The sequence below is a fragment of the Lycorma delicatula genome, chromosome 9 (assembly GCF_047948215.1).
Source record: "Lycorma delicatula isolate Av1 chromosome 9, ASM4794821v1, whole genome shotgun sequence".
Classification (NCBI taxonomy): domain Eukaryota; kingdom Metazoa; phylum Arthropoda; class Insecta; order Hemiptera; family Fulgoridae; genus Lycorma; species Lycorma delicatula.
In genome coordinates, this window is record NC_134463.1 from 77,068,839 (window position 1) to 77,091,882 (window position 23,044).

Genomic DNA, 23,044 nt, shown 5'->3' on the forward strand with positions numbered 1-23,044 from the left:
CAACTGTATGTTTTGATTTTGACATAATCCCTGTAATATTTGTTAAGCAATCAGAAGAGTGAACTTTGAGTTCCCTCCAAATCATAGGGATAGTAAATGGCTTGTGCGTGTGCCATTTTTCCATGCGGTGAGAAGCCTAGAACACAATAAACAACAGATATATGGGGCCCAGGCCCTTCTTTGGTCCCCAAATTTACACCCAAAATAAAGTTCATAACACTTTTTTACTAATGGAGTAATGTTTTGCCTTTGGGATTTTGCCTTTAGGACTTGAGTGTCACTTCATCACATACATTAAAAAAATTATTCGTAAGATTTCAACAAACTGTACTCATTTTTGTAACTAACGACTAATTAAAAGAAATAAAGTTGTAAATATGTAATACACAATAACTCAGACACACAAAGCACTCACAATGATATGTTTACTGGTTCACTTCTATCTCACAACTGGCATCGTTCTGATGAATGTGCGTTACACTAAATCACGTTTGTACATGTCTATACACGTCTGAACCTGCACAATAGTAGCAACATAGCGTTGCTACTATTGTGGAGGCATCGTTCTGATGAATGTGCGTTACACTAAATCACGTTTGTACATGTCTATACACGTCTGAACCTGCACAATAGTAGCAACATAGCGTTGCTACTGGGGCAATCGAGAATAACCCCTTAAAGGGTAGCCCTTTAATGAGTTAGCTCATTTGGCTCCATCATATTTATATTGCTCTAGGAGCTTTTACTTGACAGTGGATAAATGGATGAAAAAATGTTTTAAAATATTAAAAAAAATAAAATAACAAAAAAAAACTGTAGGTGATGGAGAAATTCCAAATACGTATTTGAAAACAGGATAAAAAACTGCATTAAGTATACCTATTGGTACTCGTGAGACAAAAATCATGTTGACCAGTGTTATCAAGATTCTATAATTTAAAATACCTGAATTTATCAACTATCTAAAGTAAATACCTTGTTTTCATTACATGCTTGATTAAAATACCAAAGTTTGCATCTGATTGCAAACATTAAAACATGTAAATAAACATCACTAAGTTTACAAAGATAAACAGTCATAAAATCATTATAAATTTTTGTTTGTTTGTATAAGTAACTCTATCTTCAAGAAAACTCCAATAAATAAATCAATAATTATAAAATATACAACAAATTATGTACAAACCTTGGAAAATATAGACGTATAATTTGATCAGTGCTACCTTGAATAAGGTAAGTACAAGATGTATGAGGTGGATACCAATGAGCAACTGATAAAAATATACCTTCAGTCTTTCCAGAAGCCATTAAATCTTGACTTGTTAATAACCAGTCACATGTACCATTACGGCTACCAGCTGTTTCAACATGACCTGGCCAATTGCCGACATTGAAATGAAATCCTGTATTGAGCAGTGGTCCTGTGTACAAAAACAGAATTATTTTTTTACACACAAAATGTCTAAAATAGTTACAAAAATTTTATAAAGATAATTTTTAATTAAGAATTATGGCTTGTTTTTTCTTTAAACTTGCTTAGACAAGCTCTTAAAGAATATTTATCGTTTATCAAAATGTGGACTTTAAAGTACTTGTAAACAATTCAATTCTATTATACTGTCAACTTTTCAAAACTGTTAGTAGTCATTTTTATGTATTGATTAACGTATTAATTTGTCCATAATATGAACAAAGTCATAGTACTTCAATCTGGTATAAAAAATAGAACTTGAATAGATATAAAACCTTATTGAAGTAGAATCGAATCAATAGTCCAATCAATTAAATTTTATTTGTTGGTGTTTCAAGATAAGTTTTTCAGCAGATTCAACAAATTACAAAGATACTTACATATTAAAACAGAGATTACATCAAATTATACATTTTTTTTCTAATATGCAACAATCATAATGTAAATTAATTTTAAGTTATTACTTAGATCCAGATTATTTTGGTCTTGAATTAGGGTCTTAAGTAAATTTTCAAACTTGTTTATTTTATAGATGGTATTGGATACCTTTAGATCAAATTTCATTAAAATACCTGTCTTAAAACAATTTTTTGTGAAAAACACAACATGATGGACCAAAGGGAAAATGAAGCAAGATAGGTCATTTGATTATGTGAATGTTTTTGTTTATTTTGATGCCATAAATCAGCCAGTCCCTAAGTTTAGCCAACATCTCCCAGGTTGCTACATATAACAAATTTACATAAATGCAAGTGTGTATGTAATACATATTACTCCAGTTAGTGTACAATGTATATATTATGTACTAATATATCATAAAATCATAAATTTTTATAAATTATACATTTTTTTCCAGATTATTTTTTCATGGTTGATGGTCTTGAGTAAATTTTCAAACTTATTTATTTTTTAGATGGTATTGGATACTTTTAAATCAAATTTAATCCTTTTTTTTACTAGAAATAATATACAACTATTATATACTAAATTATATTTTCTTTATGATTTTTTTCTTATTATTTTCTAATCCTAATGTGTTCTTTGCAATTTGTTCAACATGTGATAAATAAACAAATGGCCCATTGAAATGAAGGTGATATGTATGACAAGTAAATGAGATGTAGTCTTGTACAGACTAAGACCAACCATTCCTGAGATTTGTGGTTAATTGAACCCCAATCACCAAAGTACACTGGTCCACTGTCAGCTGTTAAACAGATGAAATATATATATATATAAATATATATTTATTTATAAAATATATATAGTAATTTTGGAAGTTTAAAAAAAAAAACACACAAGAGAATGCCACTTAATTAGAAAAACAAAATCATAATTATAAAACATCTGTATAATAAAACTGCCTGTAAACAAATGTTTTCATATGGGAACTTAAGGCCCATGAGTGTGATAAGCTCTTCAATATCTTTAAATATGAATAAATATAGGGTATTTCTAAATTAGTTATGCAAAGTTAAACTTTAATAATGAAAAATGTAAATAACATAAATTAAATAACTTATAGTGTTTGATACAACTCTGAATACAGAAAATCTTCAATTTTAATTTACAAATTTCAATACGGGTACCTTTTGTAACATGGCAGATATTCCATCTGTAATCAATTTCCTGACAAATCCTATGAAGCACCTCTTGATCTACGGTCGCAACTATTTTTGTTATTTGGTGCACAGCTTGTCGACATTTCTTGGAAGTCGAGAAACAAACTCTGTCTTTAATGTAACTATATACAGTCCAATGGAGTTAAATGCGGCAATCATGGAAGCCAGAAAATTGTTCCACCATATCCAATCTAACTTGGAACTTTGCTATTGAGATATGCGAAAACTGCATGATGATAATGTGGTGGCATGCCATCTTGTTGGGAAATAAATTCTGTGCCCATATCCTGTAGTAATTGTGGCATTAGATAAAGTTCAAGGATGTCCAGGAATAATATGCCAGTTACAGTTGCGTCGGCTGTAAATTTTGTGTCAGCTTACAGCACAAAAAGCAGTTAGCTAAGGTGAGTCCCGAACATGTTTAATTGTGCAATGTGGATTCTGTTCACCCCATATTCAAACATTACGTTGATTTACTTTACTGCTGATATGGAAGGTTGCTTTGTCACTGAACACAATTCTATTAAGATAATTATCTTCAGTCTCTATTTTATTTAACATGTTTACACAAAACTCAGTTCGTTTTTCTTTATCACTTTCAGTCAAAGCTTGTATCAGTTTTAATTTATAGGGTTTAAGTGACTGTCGATTATGCAATACCCTCCATAATGTAATTATAGGAATATTCAGTTCTAAGCTGGTGTGTCCTGTTGATTTACCTGGACTGTGAATGAATATTTGCCACACTTGTTTGATTGTCACTTTAGAAACTGAAGGTCTACCCTGACCTGGTGTCCTGTGTGATGCACAACCTGTTACAATCATTGAAAAATGATTGTAACATGGAATAACAAACTGTCTTTGAGATGGTTGTTTGTGATATTTAGTTATGAATTGTCTCTGAACGGTAGTATCCAATTTGAATTTATGAAATGATAAGCAACACTGAGCACGTTCTGCACTGATATACAACTGTGTTGCACGTTCTACAGTGGTATATGACTCCATGATGACTGATGGAATTATTCATTTGTGTGTGCCACCTAGGGAGAACATTGTAACTAACAGTGTCAGGCGAAAGTGAAACTTGAAGATATACTGTATTCAGTGATGTATCAAACAATTCTATAAGTTATTTATTTTTCTTTTCTTTTTTTCATTATTAAAGGTTAGTTTTGTATAACTAGTTTAGAAATACCTTATATACTTGTGTGTGTGTATATATACACATCCTCTTTAGTGTACCCCCAGATAGTAATTTTTATGTAAGTACTTTTTTGCTGGTATTTTCTTTTTCTGTGGAAGTTCAACAACATCCAATTGCTGCCACCCTCAGGTATGCGAACAAGCTGATTTAATATTAATTGTAAGTCCTCCTTGCAATCTTTATTCTACTAATGGAGAAAAAAAATGAAGACTTCCAAAAGGCAGTAACGAAGCATGGAGAAGAAATCCAACAGAGACAAGGAGAGGCCTGCACTCTCCACTGTGATAACCTTCTCTGGGCTCAAAGGTTTTTCTAAAGTTAAGATTGTAAATATTTACAAACAACAAAAAGGAGAATTTGGAAAAAGAAGAAAGAAGCAAGAAAGTCATCACAATAGTGAACTCAGTTTATGTTAAAACTCTGTCTATTTTAACATAAAAACTAATATATATAAGTGCCACTAAAAAAAAATTAAATTAGATTTCTAAAAATCTAAATTAATTAAAAAAAATTAAACAGCCACTAACTTTAAAAAATTAATTTAAAACTAAATTAAATTAGAAAGATGTGTGCAAGGAACTGTCGTCCAGGCTCTGTAATGAATAGAGGTATAAAATATCCTCCAATACTCTTGCATTCCATTCCGTTCCTGTAAAGTCTTAAAGAAAGCAGATATGAATTCTCATGCAACTAGGTGTTTTCTGTAATTTGTATAGGTTACGTGTAATTTTTTTCTCTAAACTCCTCTATCTCCTATGCTAGCTTAGACTATTCAGAGTTCAAGACAAAAGAGTAATATTATAAAATAAGGGCAAATATCATGTAAAATAGTCTGAAATTTGTATTTGGATGCTTGAAGGCTTCTTCATAATGAGCCCTAAATCTCTTATGGTTCAAGAAACCATGGTAATATAATATATGAGAAACAATTTTTCATTTGTAATTACCTCTAGATTATTTATATTATTGATTCTATTAGTGATTGATTAATTCATAATAACAAAGTATCGTAAGTATCATTATAGAGAATTTTGTTAAAATTATCGTCTGTATGTTTTATGATTGTATTGTTGTAATTTATTTACTATGATTTGTTTTACTTTATGATAATAATTGTTGGTTTTATAAGTACACATCTGTAATATCAACAAGTATAATAATTAACAATAGTAATTTGCTCAGTAATATTAATAATGATAATAATAACATGTGTAATAATAGTATTGATTTTACTCCTTCAGTACTGTATCATTATTAAAATATTTCTAATTGGGAAAGAGGTACGTATTATTTCAGATTGATTAAATTTCTCTATAGAATTCTCATCAGAAGCTGCAGAGTTGTAATTTTAGTGATAATAATAATTTATAAATAGAATTCTCTTTCACTCTAACTCTGTGCATACATGTGTGTGCGCGTGCGTGTGCGCGCACACGAGAGAGAGAGAGAGAGAGAGAGAGAGTGTGAGAAGGGCACAAGTACATGCTCTGGAATGTATAGATGTAAATACAGTTTCTATTTAATTTCAGAATTGAAAGTGAGATGGAATGTTAGTGAGACAAATGTGAATACTGTTCAAATTTATGTCATAATGATGTAATCTAGTACTTCAGTTTGTCACATGTTAATACCTTTACTCAGTCAAAATTACAGCTGTCATTGATATTAATTCAGAGGCAATCAGTAGTTCAAACAGATATGTTACCAACATGGGGTTTAACTGAAATAGTTACTGTTGTTTAGTTTAATAAATTATTTCATAGTTCCTTGGATTCCAAAGATTTTATGCTGTTATTGATTATAATACTGAATTTATATATACACATATTTCATTAAATTACCTTACTATTAGTTGTGTCCTTTTTATTTATTAATAATATTTCTAGTGGAATAGTGGAATACCATTATTTTATATGCTGATAATGTAAATATTTGTAAAGAAAATTTCAAGTAAATTTTATAATTTTTGTAAATTTTTCAAATAAAAAAAAAACAAAAAAGAAAAAGAAATAAAAAGAAAAGAAACCAAAAAAGAAAGGTGAAAGAAAATGTCAGATCGCAAGATTCTTCAACTTCTTAACTTAGTAGGCCTAGTAGAAAATTTATGGAACATTACCTCAGAAAGACAGCTGTATTTATTTACAACACAAAGACACTTGTTGCCAATTATACCTATCAGATTAATCAATTTATTACAAACAGATTAAATAACAGATTATTTAGGGATGATTATGAATATAAAGGCTTTTAGGCTATTTTGTTGCACTGTCTTTTCTGATTCAACAAATGTAATCTTTTCTGGGTGGTATGGGAGTCCTGCATATTATCAAAAGATTATGTAAAATATAGCAATAATTATTATTACCATTGTATTAATACTATTATTATTATTATTATTATTATTATTATTATTAAAATTTCATTATTATTTTTTCTTACCAGCTGGTGAGCTAACAAATTCAACAAATAAATCTTCACTGGTCCCAATAATTGAATATGGAAATTTTCCCATGCCACAGAAAGTTCCAATGACAGGGCTTTTAGCGTCTTTACCATCGTATATTCTAATATAATCATATGGACAGTGCTCAGAACCTGTAAATGGTGCAAGTAAATAAAATAATTATAAAATTACTAATAAATCTTATTTATATATTTTTCTGAAATCGACCCTTTCAGGAATCATATTCTTCGGCACTATACAAATTATATTAATCCGATCAATCCAAGTACAGAATTAATAAAATAAAATAAAATAGGATGACACCTACCTTACTCCGTAATCCAAGCAACAGCACTTTTGTGAGTACCTTGCAATATCAGTTGCTCTATATAATTTTTCAAATCAGTCGTTGCAAATTACACACTAAAATTAAAATTAAAACCGTATGCTATATATGAGATTTAAAATTGTTAAAAGACCTCTTTCAATTAAATCAAAACAAAAATAAAACTAAAATTTGTTTGAATTTAAAAAAATTGCTGTCAGGAAATTATTCAATTTTAATAATTATTTCATGAATAAAATCAATTTTCTGGTGAATTTGTATAGTGTTAGTAATTGTAATGATACAAAAGTTAAAAAAAAATTATTTTAGGTTAAAAGATAAATATATTTCAATTCCAATTAATAATCATTTTGCTCATTGATAACACTAGTCAACATAAAATTTGTATCTATAATGTTATACAACTTTTCTCATTGTAATTTGGGTGCTGATTTCAAATATGCTATTGAAATTGTGTTACCATGTAAAGGTTTTACGTATATTGTAAGTTTGTAAAATGTTTTTATAATAAACTCATTTTGCTCAAATAATGGTTACATTTAAGAATAGTTTCTGCATTTTTGCTTTTAAACAATGTGCATATATGCATAATAAAGAAAAAAATAGATAAATATATATAATGCATCATGAGAAGTAAATTCATACAAACATGTCTGTATAATGACATCATACAGACATCTGTTGTTGTTGACTACAGAGATTAAATTCTTATTCAGTCTAGCTTCACTTGTCTATACTGTGTGTTTTACAGAGTTTATTAGTGTTTTGCTATATTTTTATCAATTCTTTATAATAAAAAAGTGATTTTTCTCATTATTATTTGCTACAACATGGCTTCTGCAAAGGTTCATGGATATTCGAATCACCCAGACAATTTTTGTTATGTTTATGGTAAATTTATGTCAAAATCTCAAAGAAAGACTATAATTGATATAAACTGAATTGATAAAAACAGCATGTAAATTTTATTTTGATTGTGCATCTGGGATCAAGATAAAATCTTGGCACCTCATGTTATTTGCATATCATGCTCAGCAACTCTTAACTGAATGGTTGAAGGAGAAGCAATGACCATGCCATTTGCTGAACCACTGGTTTGGCGCGAACCTAAGGACCATTTCACCGACTGCTACTTCTGTATGGCAAATATATTTGAATTTTCATTCAAAAATAGAAAGTTTATAAAATATGCAGCTGTATGTAGAGCCAGTACTACATGGATAGGAGTTATCTGTACCTGTACCACAATCTAATCTGACACTACTAGAACAATCTGAAAATGAAGCAGATGTTTAGAGGATGTTGAAGAATTTCTTCCTGTATCTGATAAGAAATCTCCTCATTTAATTCAACAACCCTAAACTTAATGATTTGGTTTACAATTTAAATTTATCAAAGCAGCAAGCTGAACTTCTGGGGCCTAGACTGCAACAGTGGAATATTTTAACAGAAAAAACAAAAGTTACTATGTTTAGAACACAAAATAAAATTCTTTTCAACTTATTTTACTATGAAAGTTCATTGTGCATTTGTATTGATGTCGATGACCTGATGAAAGAGCTTGGAATTTAGCATATTCCTGAAAAAAGGTGTCTTTTTATTGACTCTTCTAAAGTTAGCATGAAAGCAGTTTTATTATGTAATGGTAACAAACAGTCATCCATTCCATTAGCTCATGTAGTCAACATGAAAGAAACAAATGAAACTATGGCATCAATATCAGAAGCAATAAAATAGGAGAAATAAATTAGAAGAGCTTATGTGATAAGTTTGCAGTGATCTGAAAGTTGTTGCATCACTTCTTGGTTTACAAGATGGGTTTACAAAATATTGCTTTCTTTGTCTTTGGGATAGTCGAGGTACAAAATGTCATTACCAAGTAAAGAACTGGCCATTGCAGCAGAACTTTGTGGTTGGTGAAAAAAATGTAAAGCATTTATCATTAATTGAGAATGGTAAAACCAAACTGCTGCCACTTTACATAAAATTCAAGAATCATGAAAAATTTTCTAAAGGCACTAGGAAAAGATGGACCAGGATTTAATGATTTAAAAATAAGTTTTCCTAAATTGAGTGAAGGTAAGCTGAAGGAGGGTAATTTATCAGTCTGCAAATCAGGAAACTTGATTCAATGCAAACAGGTGTAGACAGGCCATGGACCTGTGCTGGAAGGTGGCTCAGCAAGAGACGGTAGACATGATCTTGGTATCTGAGCTGAACAAGGAGATGGTGGGGGGGACCTTGCCGGATGGTGGATCGGACATCTAGTGCGGCCAAGTGTGCCAGTGGTCGACTGGGAATCAGAGAGAGGCTTTGTGTGGGCTGACCTCACTGGCTTGGTAGTATACAGCTACTAAATATTGGGAAGCGAGGGGGTAAGGGACAGCAGCGTACAGAGCTGCTGTTTACCCATGCTTGCACAGGTGAGCGATGGTGATAAAGTGCGAGGACTCTTGAGCCCCTGGGTTAGAAGACTGAGTCCCAGCAGGAACATCCTTTTTTGGGGGTGTCCCCATTAGAGGTGAAGCATAAAGACCGAGTCCCGGTTGCTGGGTGATGGAAGCCGGGAATGGTATAGTCAGTCCTGTCGTTTCTCTCATTTGGTGGCTAGAGGTGCAGGCACCTCCTGGAATTGTGTTCATGCTTTATTGGGGATCTGATTCTGGGAGGCAGGATTAAATAAAAAAAAAAAATTCAAGAAACTGCTTAAGTCAACTCAACTTCTGATGATAAACTTAGCAAATATTAACTAGCTGCATGGCAGTCCTTCAATGACGTTGTTGGTTGTTTTTAGGCAACAGAAAATATGAAAACTAAGTTTTTTTTGGTTAATAAGCTATTAGAAAACTACAAACATTTAGGATGTAAGATGTCCTTAAAAATTCATTTCCTACAGTCGCACCTAGATGTTTTTCCTGAAATTTTGCACCCTGTCAGTGATGAGCAAGGAAAGCGTTTCTATCATGATATTCTGACCATGGAGCATCAGTACCAAGGAAGATGGGATTCTGGAATGATGGGTGACTATTATTGGTGTTTGTTTAGAGAAACTGATCAAACATTGTACAAGCAAAAAGGTTTGTCAACATATTTTGAAAATTAAAGGTAAGGAAATTCCAATGATTTAAACTTTTAAAAACTGTTATTTTAAAGAGATTTCCTATGATCTAGACTTTTAGAAACTGTTATTTTAAAACTGTAATAATGAACTTCAATTTATCTGTGTATGAATAAATAAAAATTTAGTTGATTTTAACAAATTTTAAATAAATACACATAAATAATAATTTTTTTAAATATTGATTTCACAGTGATTATGCAGTTATTGGTAAATAAATTGTATGTCTAAATCATATGTATGTAAAAAAAAAAAGTAACGTATTATACAGTTTCAGTATTATGCAGTATTTTACAGTTTTTTATAAGTACTAAAACATTGTTTTATTAGGGATCATTACGTATGAAATCCTCCAAAAAATTTGGTAACAACCCAAATTTCTTATTTTGTTTCAAAGACTAATACTTATTTCAAAAATCATTTAGAAAAATTTATTATACACTAAAATGTGTATTCCTTCTCGTACTAAAATTAGATTAAACTTATTTCTATTAGTTTATCTATTTCACTGCAATAAATGTATTGTTAAAACAAACTCCGTCCCATGAGTGGGATTGAAGAGAGGAAATTTTATTTTTTGGAATTTTAATATGATACTTCAAATGGAACATATTTTTTATTCTGGATGTTTATTTATACAAGACTAAAAAATTATTAGAAAAATAACATATATTGTATATTTATTAATAAATTTAAAAAAAGAAGAAAATTATTTCAATCTCACTCTTGTTGACAGTAATAAAGTCTATGTAAAGAGGAAATAACAGAACACTTTCACTTTGATTACAGAAAATATATGCAAAATAACTAACAGTGCCTTTCTACCTTCTGAGCTGTTGTTTGTTGTCAATCTTATTTTCAGATAAGCATAAAAAAAATGTTCACATCTAACAAATTTGTATTTAAAATTTAAATGAAAAATTGGTTAACATTACTGTTTATAACATTACAATATTATCTTAAATTCAATGGGTATAATTAATTAAAACATAACTTATATATTACTGTTATGCATGAGTTACTAATTATTGTTCTCATAAAGCAAAGCCTGAATAAATTAATTCAAGAGCTGCAAGCAAATTTCAACCACACAGTTATGGTAGGTAGTACTACCACTAGTGTATGGAGAACAGAGAGCCATTAATAAACAGATGTGGTAGATAATAATATATATTGAATATGTAGTGAGAGGGTATCATAACTTAGGTTAAAGGTGTCGTTAATTTGAATAAGGCATCATATAATAAGCAACCCCTTTAAGCAATATGAGAGAGACAGAGAAGGAGAGAGGTTTCATGAATACAAGCGGTATACAAAGCGGGAGTAGGTGAACGTAAGGTTGAGAGGATGAAGTATGGAAGTAGGCATTGAGGTAGCTTAACTTAAATTCTGGAAGGGAGACCACCTGAGACCATACCAACCAACCCTCACTAGTTAGTAGCTAGATTTCCACACAACTAACACCGCATCACAACACACATATTCTATACACACAAGTACACAGAGATTTTATCTACCAACCAGTAGCTTTATACTAGGTAATAAATGTTATGAAAGTAATAAAATATTTTTTCAAAATTTATGAATTTAAATCTTTTCCCAAAGTTCATTTAAATTCGTTCTTTGTATATAATGCAAAACCTTGGGAATTAGTAAAAACCATTAATAAATTAAATTAAATAATCACAAAAGGCATTTAGTTGACATGTAGATCTTCCTAGTTAGCAGCTAAACTTCCACATACTACTGATTAGAATAAGTTTTGTGATTATTTATTTTATTCTTATTTTTTAATGGTTTATCTACATCGACACATTCTTAATGTACTGATTAGATATATTTACACCAACCAGGTAATGTAATATTTACACCATTACCTGGGGTCTAATCAGATATGTCTAATCATTACATTAAGAATGTGTCGATGAAGATAGACCATTAACAAATAAGAATAAAATATATAATCAAAAAACACATTCTAATCAGTCGTCTGTGGAAGTTTAGCTGCTAACTAGTAAAGTCATCATTTCAGGTGATCTACATATCAAATAAATGTCTTTTGTGATTAATTAATCTTTAAATTTAATTTATTAGTCGTTTAAATTCAATAATGCTGCATAATATATTGAATCAAACAATATTTACACAAGATGATAGTTACTTGTTTCCCAAAATATCTTTTTATTTCAATAGAGATTAATTAGGGCTAAAAATATTTACTTTCTCACTTAAATAAATAATGGGCTGATTACTTACTGGAGTTTTCATATTTTTGTGATGGAAAGAACTTTTTTTTTGGTGAAAATTCATATCTAACCAGAATTTGAATCTTAATCTTAATGGGCTTTACTAACTGATTATTGAAATAAAATTGACAAAAGAGAAAATGCTCAAAAAACTTTTATAAAAAATGTAATAAATAAAATTATATTTTATATAAATGTAATAAATTTATAAATAAATGTAATAAATAATACATAACACATGTGCAGATGTTATTGCAGGTCTTGTATTAAATGAATAAGTTTATATTACAAGTTAACACCAGTGGTTATTGTTGCAACTTGTTGGTTCTTAATTTCTGGTTAACAAAAAAAAAATTAGTTTTTTGTCCTGAGCTTTGAAATTTTATACTATTTTTAGTTATTTACTTTTTTATTAAGAATTTTTTAAATGTTATTGATTTTTTTTTTTGGTTGTCTTAATTATTTTTTTTATTTTCTTGTTAACAACTACTTAATGATTTTTATTTTGTTTTATTCTTAAATTAAGTTCCCTTTATTTGGGTTTCATTTGTGACTACCAAGGGCTTATATTGGCATATATTATATTATTAATTCAATAGTATATATATTTGAAATATATATATATATATATAAAAAATTTAAACAAGATTTAACATTTATTTTTGTTTTAATACATTAAATTAAATGACCCTTTATCGTTCATATCAAGAAGCTTTTTATGTTGGTTTGTTTGTGGCATATGCTCACATTTTTATTTTGAATGAAGTTCTTCTTTGCTTCCATATAATTAATTAAATGATTGAACAATGATTTATCTAAAATTGCATTTGTGTTTTGGTGATAAAAAAGGAAAACATTGGGGTTAAGCTGTGCTAAAAAATCACAATTCAAAAAAGAGCAAAAAATGTTCAAGATTTTAAGCTTTTTGTTGTTGTTAGTATGTTAAATTCATGAACAATATTTAGTTACAATTGGAAAAAACATTTAACAAAATCATGCATAATGAAACATAAACACTTTAAACATGCCTCTTTTCTAGTCATGTTTAAAGGAAAATAATAAATTATATATAAAAAACACTTGATATTATCAAAGTATATCAGATTAATTTAACCAATAAAGTTACTTCAATAATATAGGATCATTTCATTAAAACTAGAGTACTGGATAATAAATGATTCATCTATTTAAACACAAATAATTGTCTTCATTGGCACATAATATAAATTATATCAGGAGTAGGAGGTATAGATTTACAGCTGTATCATTTATTAAAAATAGAAACTGATGCAGAATTTTCCTTCACAGATCGATGATACCATAATTAAATTCTAATCAGAGAAGCTGTAAAAACATAAAATTAATTATAAAAAAAGAAATGTTTAAGATTAATATTAATTTACAAAAATAATAAATAATATATGAAATAATTATAAAGGAAGTATGCAAATATGTTAAATAGATGTAATCATTACAAAGAAATAACAATTAGAAAAAAAATTAATGGAAATTATTTGGGCTCATATCTTTTACACTATGTGTTACAATAAGGATAAAAAAATTCTTCTTCCTTTTTATTAATATTGTTTAAAAACTAATTAAAAAGATTTGTTCTTAGTTAGACTACTAATTTAATTCTAATTAATGAGTTTTTAATACTAATTTAATGAGTCTGTACTTTATTAAAAATAAATGCCAATAAAAGCATTATAATAATTATTTTCTCAGGCTGAAAATTTTCGCTATATTACATGATAATAGTCTAGTTATTTGGTTTGACAGAGGTGGATGCTAATTAATTTTCAAGAATGACGTTTTTTTTTTGGGAAGGACATAAATTTGTAAATTAAATTAAAATTTTAAATTTTCTAAATATCTATATGATGACTATTCATGGGTACCAAATAATGATCTGACAGCCCAATTTTATATTCTAAAAATTTGTTCTGTCTTTCTGAGAGAGATCCAAGAGATAATATTATGTTTTAGAAGAGAATAAACAGAGATAATTGGCTAAATATTTAATAATGACAAGTTTAGTCTTATTCAAACAACAATATTTAAGTTAAACAGTGAGCTTTGATTTTCTTGCAAATGAAATCTGTTTGCTTGTTCAAAGAGAATTTATAATCTAACAAGATGTCCAGAAATGCTACACTATGGGCAATAGAAGTACCATTGTTGTCACTAATGTAATATTATCAATTAAATTTCAAAATATTACATCTTCTTGAGAAGTGCAATTGCAATAATTTTATCACTTATTTAAATTTATATAACTATAATTCTCCAATAAATGATTTCTTGAACTGGTAATATAGAGTTTTCTGGTTCAATAAGTAATTATTTTTGAATGCAGATTATCTGAAAATTTTGATGATTTTAAAAATCACTACTCTGAGTAATATGTTCGTCACATTTATTTAATATGGTTTTTCATGTGAACTTGTGTGTTTGTTCGTGAGAATGCCTATTATTTGTTGGTCTAAAATAAATTTTTAACTCTGGAATAGTTAATATAAATAATTATTCTGCAGGACTGGAATTACAATATAATTAATGGTGTGCACTGATTCGATTTAAATAAAAAAATTTAGTTTCTGATTTAATAAAAAAAATAAAATATGGATGGAGAAAATGAACTATAGTTCATTTTCCCTATCCATATTTTTCAAAACCATCTGATATATTTATTATATATATAAATTATTTGGTTTCAAAATGAAACAAATGTGATAAAAATGGTAGCAAAAACGTTTCATTACATTGGAAGAGTTCAGTTGATATTTATTCTATTTTTCCTATATAAAATCATACATATAACAAATTTAAATTTGAAAATGTGCTTTAAGAAGTATAATTTAAAAATGTAAAGTATAATTTATAAGAAATGTTTTTTTACCCCTATCTCTTTATGGGAATTTGAATAATCAATTTGATTCTTTTAATGGCGTTTGGTAAGTATCAAATACCACCTGAACATCACCGGAAAGTATCTTAATGGAAGGGATATTAAATTATTTGAAAAAATTTACCAACCCTTTGATAAAAGTTTGGAGATATTGGACCAATCTTCCTATCCCCTTGACCAATTGTGACCAAAATTAAATGGCATCAATGCCCAAATAAAAAAAATCATCAGACCAGATTTCATACAAATTGGTCAATTAAATATGGAGAACAAGCAAAAAAGATGCCAACATACATACATTCATCCTTTTGAAATTTTAAGTGATAAAATTTTATTCTTTTGTTAGAGAGGATCATGAAATGTCAAGATCCATAAAAACTTTGACCTGATTTGCTTTATATAATATACTGTAGTTATACAACATAATTGTATAGCAGTGAAGTAAAATATAAGGCTAACATATTTGACAATATTGTACAATATGCTTTGAGTGTACTGTCCAGTATTGGCTTGCCCATAATTTAACAAATAAAATATTAGAAAGTAACAAAATGAAATGGTTGTCTATAGATTAGGTCATGAATTTTGCTACAGAAAGTCAAAATTATCACACGTTATTTATTAAAAATAATTCAAGAAACAGGCTAAAATATAAATATTATAATCTTCTAAAGTAGTAAACTAAGTGCAAAGAAACTGGTGCTGAGGTTGGAAAAATTAATCAAACTTTGATGAAAAAATAAATAAAATCTTTGGTTACATAATTTATTGTAAAATATTAAATATGAGAAATACATAAAAATAAAGATACCTTTGAGTAAATAAAATAATTAAAAAGAAAATTCTGTTTAGCTGATAGATCAATAAATAAGACAGTGATTAATGAAGTGTATGGACACATCTGGGGAAGCTATCCAGTACTCACTCCTTCTAGGGGTATTCATATGGAGAGTTAGAAAAAAGAGGACCCTTTCCATATTCTTAGTCAAACGTTAAGAACTGGGAGATTTAATGATTTTGGGTAACAGATTAATAAAATGTGGAAAAAAAGAGCATAAAAGAGTAGCAGAAAAAACATCCATAAATCCGGCTATTACTTACTTCAGTAGATGACCCACTAAAAAAAAAATTAACATTAATCACAGTTGTTTGTAAATGGATATAATGTAATTGTATGTTGTAGTTGAAAAACAACTATTATTGGTTTTAAAATGATGTAATATCTGATTCAAAATAAAAAAAAGAATTTTCTAATAGTATTCAATTTAGAATGGTGTTGACAGTTGCAAAGGGTAATGTTAATTATTGAAACTTGATGAAAATTAATAATTTTTTAAACAATAAATGAATTCTGCTTTTAAATTTTTTTAAGAAATAGAATCTGTGACTGCATTGTCTTACTTATATCACATTTAAATGTGTGATAGAAACGAAAATCAGTTTAGAGTACTGTACAGGAATGACTGGATTCAAATTGAACAAGAAAGTGTAATGTAACTCAATTATATAAGGTGCAAATATCAAACATTTATAGAGTTGGCTCAGAAGTGTGTTAACATATGTCAAGTGAAAGAAAATAAATAAGAAATACAAGAAAAAATTAAAAAAGATTCTTGTGTAGTTCTGTGCAAAAATACTGGCTTTTCGCTTTTTCTTTTGAATAATTATTTTCTATAATGTTTTGTGAAAGGAATATATAAATTGTTGATTAAATGAGAAAACCAAAGTGGTATATTTTTTAAAATTTAATATTAAAATGTATGTTTTTATTATTAAATTAAATTATTATAACTGTAATTTGATGAAATAATTAAAAATAATAGTAGACCCTATACAAAAGCATCAAGTTTAAACTTACTTGTTGCTGTTTCTCTCAATGAATAAGCACGTATGAAAAATATACCAATACAAAGTCAACATAACATCAATTTGAAGTTGTCTGTTATTAAGCTTAAATTGAGTGTTACTGAAGAACGACTTAACCAATTTTCATCAAATTTTTACATGCACAACTTCAGGTACACTACTGTAGCATTCATTTCAATGAACTTGATCCAGTAGTTTTAGAAATTTTTGAGCCACAAATTTTATATTTAAGGAAATTAAATTTTAAGTGAATGGTAACAAAGAGTTAGAACCTATAATTGATGCTGTACGTAATAGGAGACTATGATTCTTTGGAAACATCATGAGGATGCAAGATTTGAGAATTCTGAAACAGCTGACATAGTGTACAATCTTGACTAGAAAAACACCAAGACAGGATGCAGATGGATCAGACAAATAAGAGAGGATCTGAAGGAGATTGGCCTTACACCAGGAGACACCACAGACAAGATAAGATTAAATGAAAAAAATCAAGGACAAAAGCACTTGGTTCACACTCAGAAGAAAGAAACTCACAACACAAACATCAACACCAGAAAGGGCACAAAGATTGGAATATATGAAAAAGTATTGGAAAGACTGCAAGCCCTAAACAGCCCCTTCTAAGAGACTTGGATAATGAACTGACTAAAATGATCCTATACAGTCATAAAAGGTAAAATAAAAAACTAGACAGAAGTAAATAATATTAGTATCAGAAATTAAAAAAAAAATATAACAAAGTTAGACTTTCATAAGGCAGCTTTCTTTAAAAAATCAAGCTTCGGTGTAGCCGAAGGATTAAGCTTTCTTAAAAAAAAAAAGTAAGTTTGATAAGATAATACAGAAATACCTAAAATATAATCAGAAAATACCTAACAATCTTATTTTGAGTTCAATAACATTGAACTGATAGAGAAAAAGAAGAGAAACTGAACGGATAATTCTTTATCAACCAGATAAAGAATACAATATAAAATTGATAAGAATACTTGATATAAATACAATCTTCTATTGTACTAGATGCTGAAAGACTGGCCCAGAAAAAATAACTAGTGTTAGAAATTTTTTCTCAGTTACTGTTATTTGTAATAAACAATACACCATTTAGAAATGATTATAGATTGTGTGTCAGGTAGTGTTCTAGCAGGTTTTAGGAGATGAAGTTTCCAAATTTCAATTCATGTATCATGGTTCATATGTGTGTGGGTGAATGTATTTAATGGAACTATGAAATGCAATGTACTATTATATATAGGTGTACAGAGGTGCTCTGAACAGATAATAGCTTTGCACATATATCAACTGCTAAGAGGACATTTCTATAGACCTAAATGTGTTGCTATCTATTTGAATGTTTGTTAGTTACAACACCTGCACAATTGTACAAAATTACTCAATTCTAATCCTTTTATCCTGTTACATTGTCTTAGCTAAATGTGTAGAACTTGAATATTTATAATTAATTCGTTTTTATCAATAAAAATTGAATTTTATTTTCGTCTTTGTTGATTTGAAAAAATTTAGAAAAGATTTTCATTAATTTTTTCCTTATTTCCAAATAGCTAAGAAGGTGAAATCTGTTTGGTTATTATTGACGAATGTTTAGGAAAAAAAGTAAAAATTATTTTTATTAATTACCACTAACAGGGTAAATTAAAAAATGGTTGATAAGAGGTGTAAAGACTGGAACAACTGGGAATTTAAAATCTTTCTGGTTAAGGATGAAAATCTTAGGTAGTGAGGTACTGCTAACAAAGAATATTTTTTTATCAACCCTGAAGGAATGAAAAGTGGTGAAGCCACTTTTTAAGAAAACACTGGAAGAATTGTAAAATTTTAAAATTAACATGCAATTTATAAAAATATAATATCATTAAAAAAACAAACAATTTATACTGTTACATATCCTGTCAATTTAATAATGTAACAAAAATACAAATTATTGTTACTATAACTATCACTATATATAAAGTTTAATAGGAAAAGAATTGAACTGAAGTAAAAAGGAATTGAATAAAACATGTTTTTAAGATCATTTAAATGGTTTTTCCTCAGTGAAGTATTGAATTAATTTGGGTTCTGCTATTTTATAAAACTTTTTTATTTTTAACTAAAAATTATTTTTTTTAATGTGAATGTTGACTTTATACTTGTATTCCGTACTCCATCCATTCATATTGTCATTATTTTTAAAAACTAATGATTTTATTTGCATAACAACTTTCATGTATTGAATGTATAACTTAATTGTCATTAAATCTTGACAGTCAAAACTATGACAATTTGCTTTATACCTAAGAAAGATTAATGGCACTCTTAAATTTAATTTTGGATTTTTCCTTTAAACAAAAGGTTTGAAGTTGATTAAAGATATATTTCACAGCATCTCAACCCCATAGGGAAAGGCAGCCACCTTGTGATGTTACCGGTCGCCAACCACCCTCTCCATTCCAAGCCCTGAGGGGCTTTACCGGAGGTCATCTTTAGACCCTCTAACTGATTACAACTCTCATAAGCCAGGCCTCGGTTGGGATGCCACCAATATAAATGCCTCAGCAGACATTTACATCAGTAAATACAAATCAAATTTTGCCTTCACATAGGTCTCAAACAGAGACCTTCACATCCAGCCTAACATGATTCTCTCAAACTAACTAACCGAGACCGCGGAAGTGCAAGCCCTGTGTCTAGTCTAAATTTGACAACATTATTCGTAACTGTGAATGCTTCTGAAAACAAACAAGTTGTAAGATCAGTGCTAAAACTCATACCAATCAAAATTATGTTTTATGCAACATAGAAATTTAGACCTATACCCAACAAGGGCAACGTAACCTCATTCTCGTCCACACAGGAGCCGAGGACAAACTCTGCTCTCCCACCCGGTCCCATCATGGAGTCTCATGCAGCATTACCAAGTCACAATTGGGGACCACCACTGGCAGGATGAAGCCATGCCCCTGGTTGCATGAGCTACCATACCCTGGCAGCATGGCCACCCCTGCCAGTGGGAGCCTGAAATTGAATCACAAATGATACAAATATAACTGTGGCATGATGCCAATGCGCCTGCCTCCAACCAATCCTTAGCCTAGGTCAGAACCCTAGCCACCCGGGATCCTACTATGATCAAATACCTCGATTAAACTCCCTCTGCAGACCTACACACTGTAAGGGCGTGAAGAAAACCAGCCACTATAGACCACTCCTCGCGGATCATCCAGTTAATTCGGAGCACCCATAATATGTTATAATTCAGTTCTGAATAAAATCTAAAATTCAGCTATGAAAGTAACTTCAATAATTTCCAAAAAAAAATTATGGCTTCCCTTTTAAACATATGTAGAAGAGTAAAATAGAATTGGTGTGGCATACCTAATTTCAATCGGTATTTATAACACACTGATTGGCAACAAAAAGTTTGGCTGAGATACTAATTAAAAAATGTCATGAGAAAATGGTGTTTCCTTTTTAATCATCTAGAAGGGGAAACAGAATTACGAATTTTGAATTTCTAGCTTATATTCCAAAAATATTACTGAAAGCATCACATAAAGCACAAAAATGTATCATCGCAGTTCATAAATTCAACTCTTAAAGTGAATTTAAATGCAAAGTGCATATTAAGTTGCAAGCACTAAAATTTTTGTTCATTTTTTGTAAAAGAGGGAGATAAAAATTAAATATTTGCCCTTTGCAAAAATTTCAGTTAGTATTTGTCTATTTGTAAGGATTAGTCCAGTCTGAAGGCTGATTTATTTCTCACCAATACTACCACATCTAAGACATTTTTTTTTATTCTTTCTGGTGAGGGGAGGAATACCAACATCTAAGACATTTGAATAGTATTAAATATATAAATACATAACACTGGTACATTAAATGAAGAAGTACAATTTAAGTTTAGTGTTTTGTTATTTTAAATATGATTTTAACAAATTTTCAGTAAAAGTTTTAAGGAACCATAATTTATGATTGTTTAGTAAAATCATGCAACACTAAATGATTTATAATTTAAAATTTTATTCCAAGGTTAATTGTGCTAAAGCTATAAATATATATAAAACTGTCTTATTAAAAAGATCTAAAGTAGTGAGAATAAAATAAATATTGAGGTATACCTGAAGAAATTGGTCTCATAGGACATGTCATAATATTTTCACAACGCTGTCCATCAATATTGAATTCTTCATTTTCTATATACAATTTTATAAAAGGTAATCTAGTATTTAAATGATATGAACAATGCAAATGTCTGGGGTATATCCCAGGGTATGCTGGACTTTGTACATAACATGTCTGTAATCTACAATCTCTAAACATTCTTTCACAATATGATCTGCAACAAAAAAGAAAAGAGTATTATAAATTTATACAAAATATAAAAATAAAATACAAATATAAATAATATAATTAGTGTAAAGGAGACCATGCATATGATGAAATGCTTATGCTTAATGCCTTTTATAAAAGGCACTTGGAATTTTTTGTGATATGACGAAATGGATCATCACAAACTGTTACAAGTCAGTATGTGTTTAGACAGGTCCCAACTTGCACTCTAGCCGCTCTAGTCATTGTTTCAATGTTATTTATTTTTTAGCTGTATTAGTGAAAAGAGGTAATGATGTCAGTAGTAAAAAAAATACTGGGAAATTTTGCGCATGGGTTAGGTGTTAATCAGCATTTAGAGGAATGAGAGGATTGTCCTCATTGTACAACAATATTAAGGAGGTACCAAGAGTTTGAAAGAGGCTAAGAATTTTGGGCTTGAGGATGCTCCAAGGTCATGTTAACCTTCTTCGTCTGTGACTGAAGGAATATTTGCTGCAGTGTAAAAAAGGATTAATGCACCAGCCATTTGTGCTATTCTGTGAGATCACCTTCAAGTCAAAAAGCTTTGTACTCTTTGGTTACTTCACAACTTGACTGACAATCAGATGGCACGTGCTTCATGGTGCTATGAAATGCTGAAAATGTGAAATTTCCCCATGTGAACGGCACTGTAACAGGTGATGAAACTTAGCTTTACTATTACGATATCCTGACCAAGGCTCAAAACAAATTGTGAATGTTTGAAGATGAGGAGACCATGTGGCTGTTCAAAAATACAGATCAATGAAGAAGAGAGTGGTGGCTGTATTTTTTAGTGTTAGAGGAGTTTTAAGCTGTTTTGAGTTGGAAATTCAGAAAATAGTTACAGGTAACAGTATACTGAGGAATGTTTGCATATAGTTGTCGAAGCTCTCAAAAAGCTGTGCCCAAACTCAAGGATGGAAACATGGTTTCTTCACCACGATTAACACTCCAGTGCATTGTTCTAAAGTTTGTTCCAAGTGTTTGGCCATCATTGGAATAAAACTCTTAGAGCACCCTTCCTAGTACTGACCTTGATTCATGTGGTTTTACACTGCTCTCTTACGTGAAGAACAGACTGAAAGGGAGGCATTTTATGAGCGATGATGACCTCCTAAGGGCCTTAGATAATGGTTATGCCCAGATCTCCAATGAAACATGGCACAGTTTTATTGAAGATTGGTTTCAAAGGGAGTAGAAGTGTATAATGTGGTGGAATTATTTTGAAAAATTAAAAAAATAAAAATGTACTCCAAAAGTAAAGTCATACTGCGCTTTGGAGAGATACAATGATTTGGAGTAAAAATATAAGGATTTTCTTCAATACAAGAGGATAGATGTTTTAATATTCACTCTTATTAAAGTCTTGTACATAAAAAAACACAGAGAAAAAGACTTAACTGTTACATAAGTTACTATAAATCTACAGTATTTCTTACAGTTGCCTTCCACATT

General features: G+C 29.5%; 1 protein-coding gene across 1 annotated transcript in view; it reads right to left on the reverse strand.

Moving 5' to 3' along the window:
- LOC142330040 (cubilin-like) overlaps window positions 1-23,044 on the reverse strand; it is a 43,939-nt gene that overhangs the window by 11,296 nt on the left and 9,599 nt on the right. Inside the window, exons 2-4 of the mRNA XM_075375051.1 lie at window positions 21,355-21,572; window positions 6,740-6,895; window positions 1,187-1,421 (exon numbers count right to left, since the gene is read on the reverse strand). Of these exons, the coding sequence (XP_075231166.1) occupies window positions 1,187-1,421; window positions 6,740-6,895; window positions 21,355-21,556 (593 nt within the window). The 5' untranslated portion in view covers window positions 21,557-21,572. The remainder of the gene's footprint in view (window positions 1-1,186; window positions 1,422-6,739; window positions 6,896-21,354; window positions 21,573-23,044) is intronic.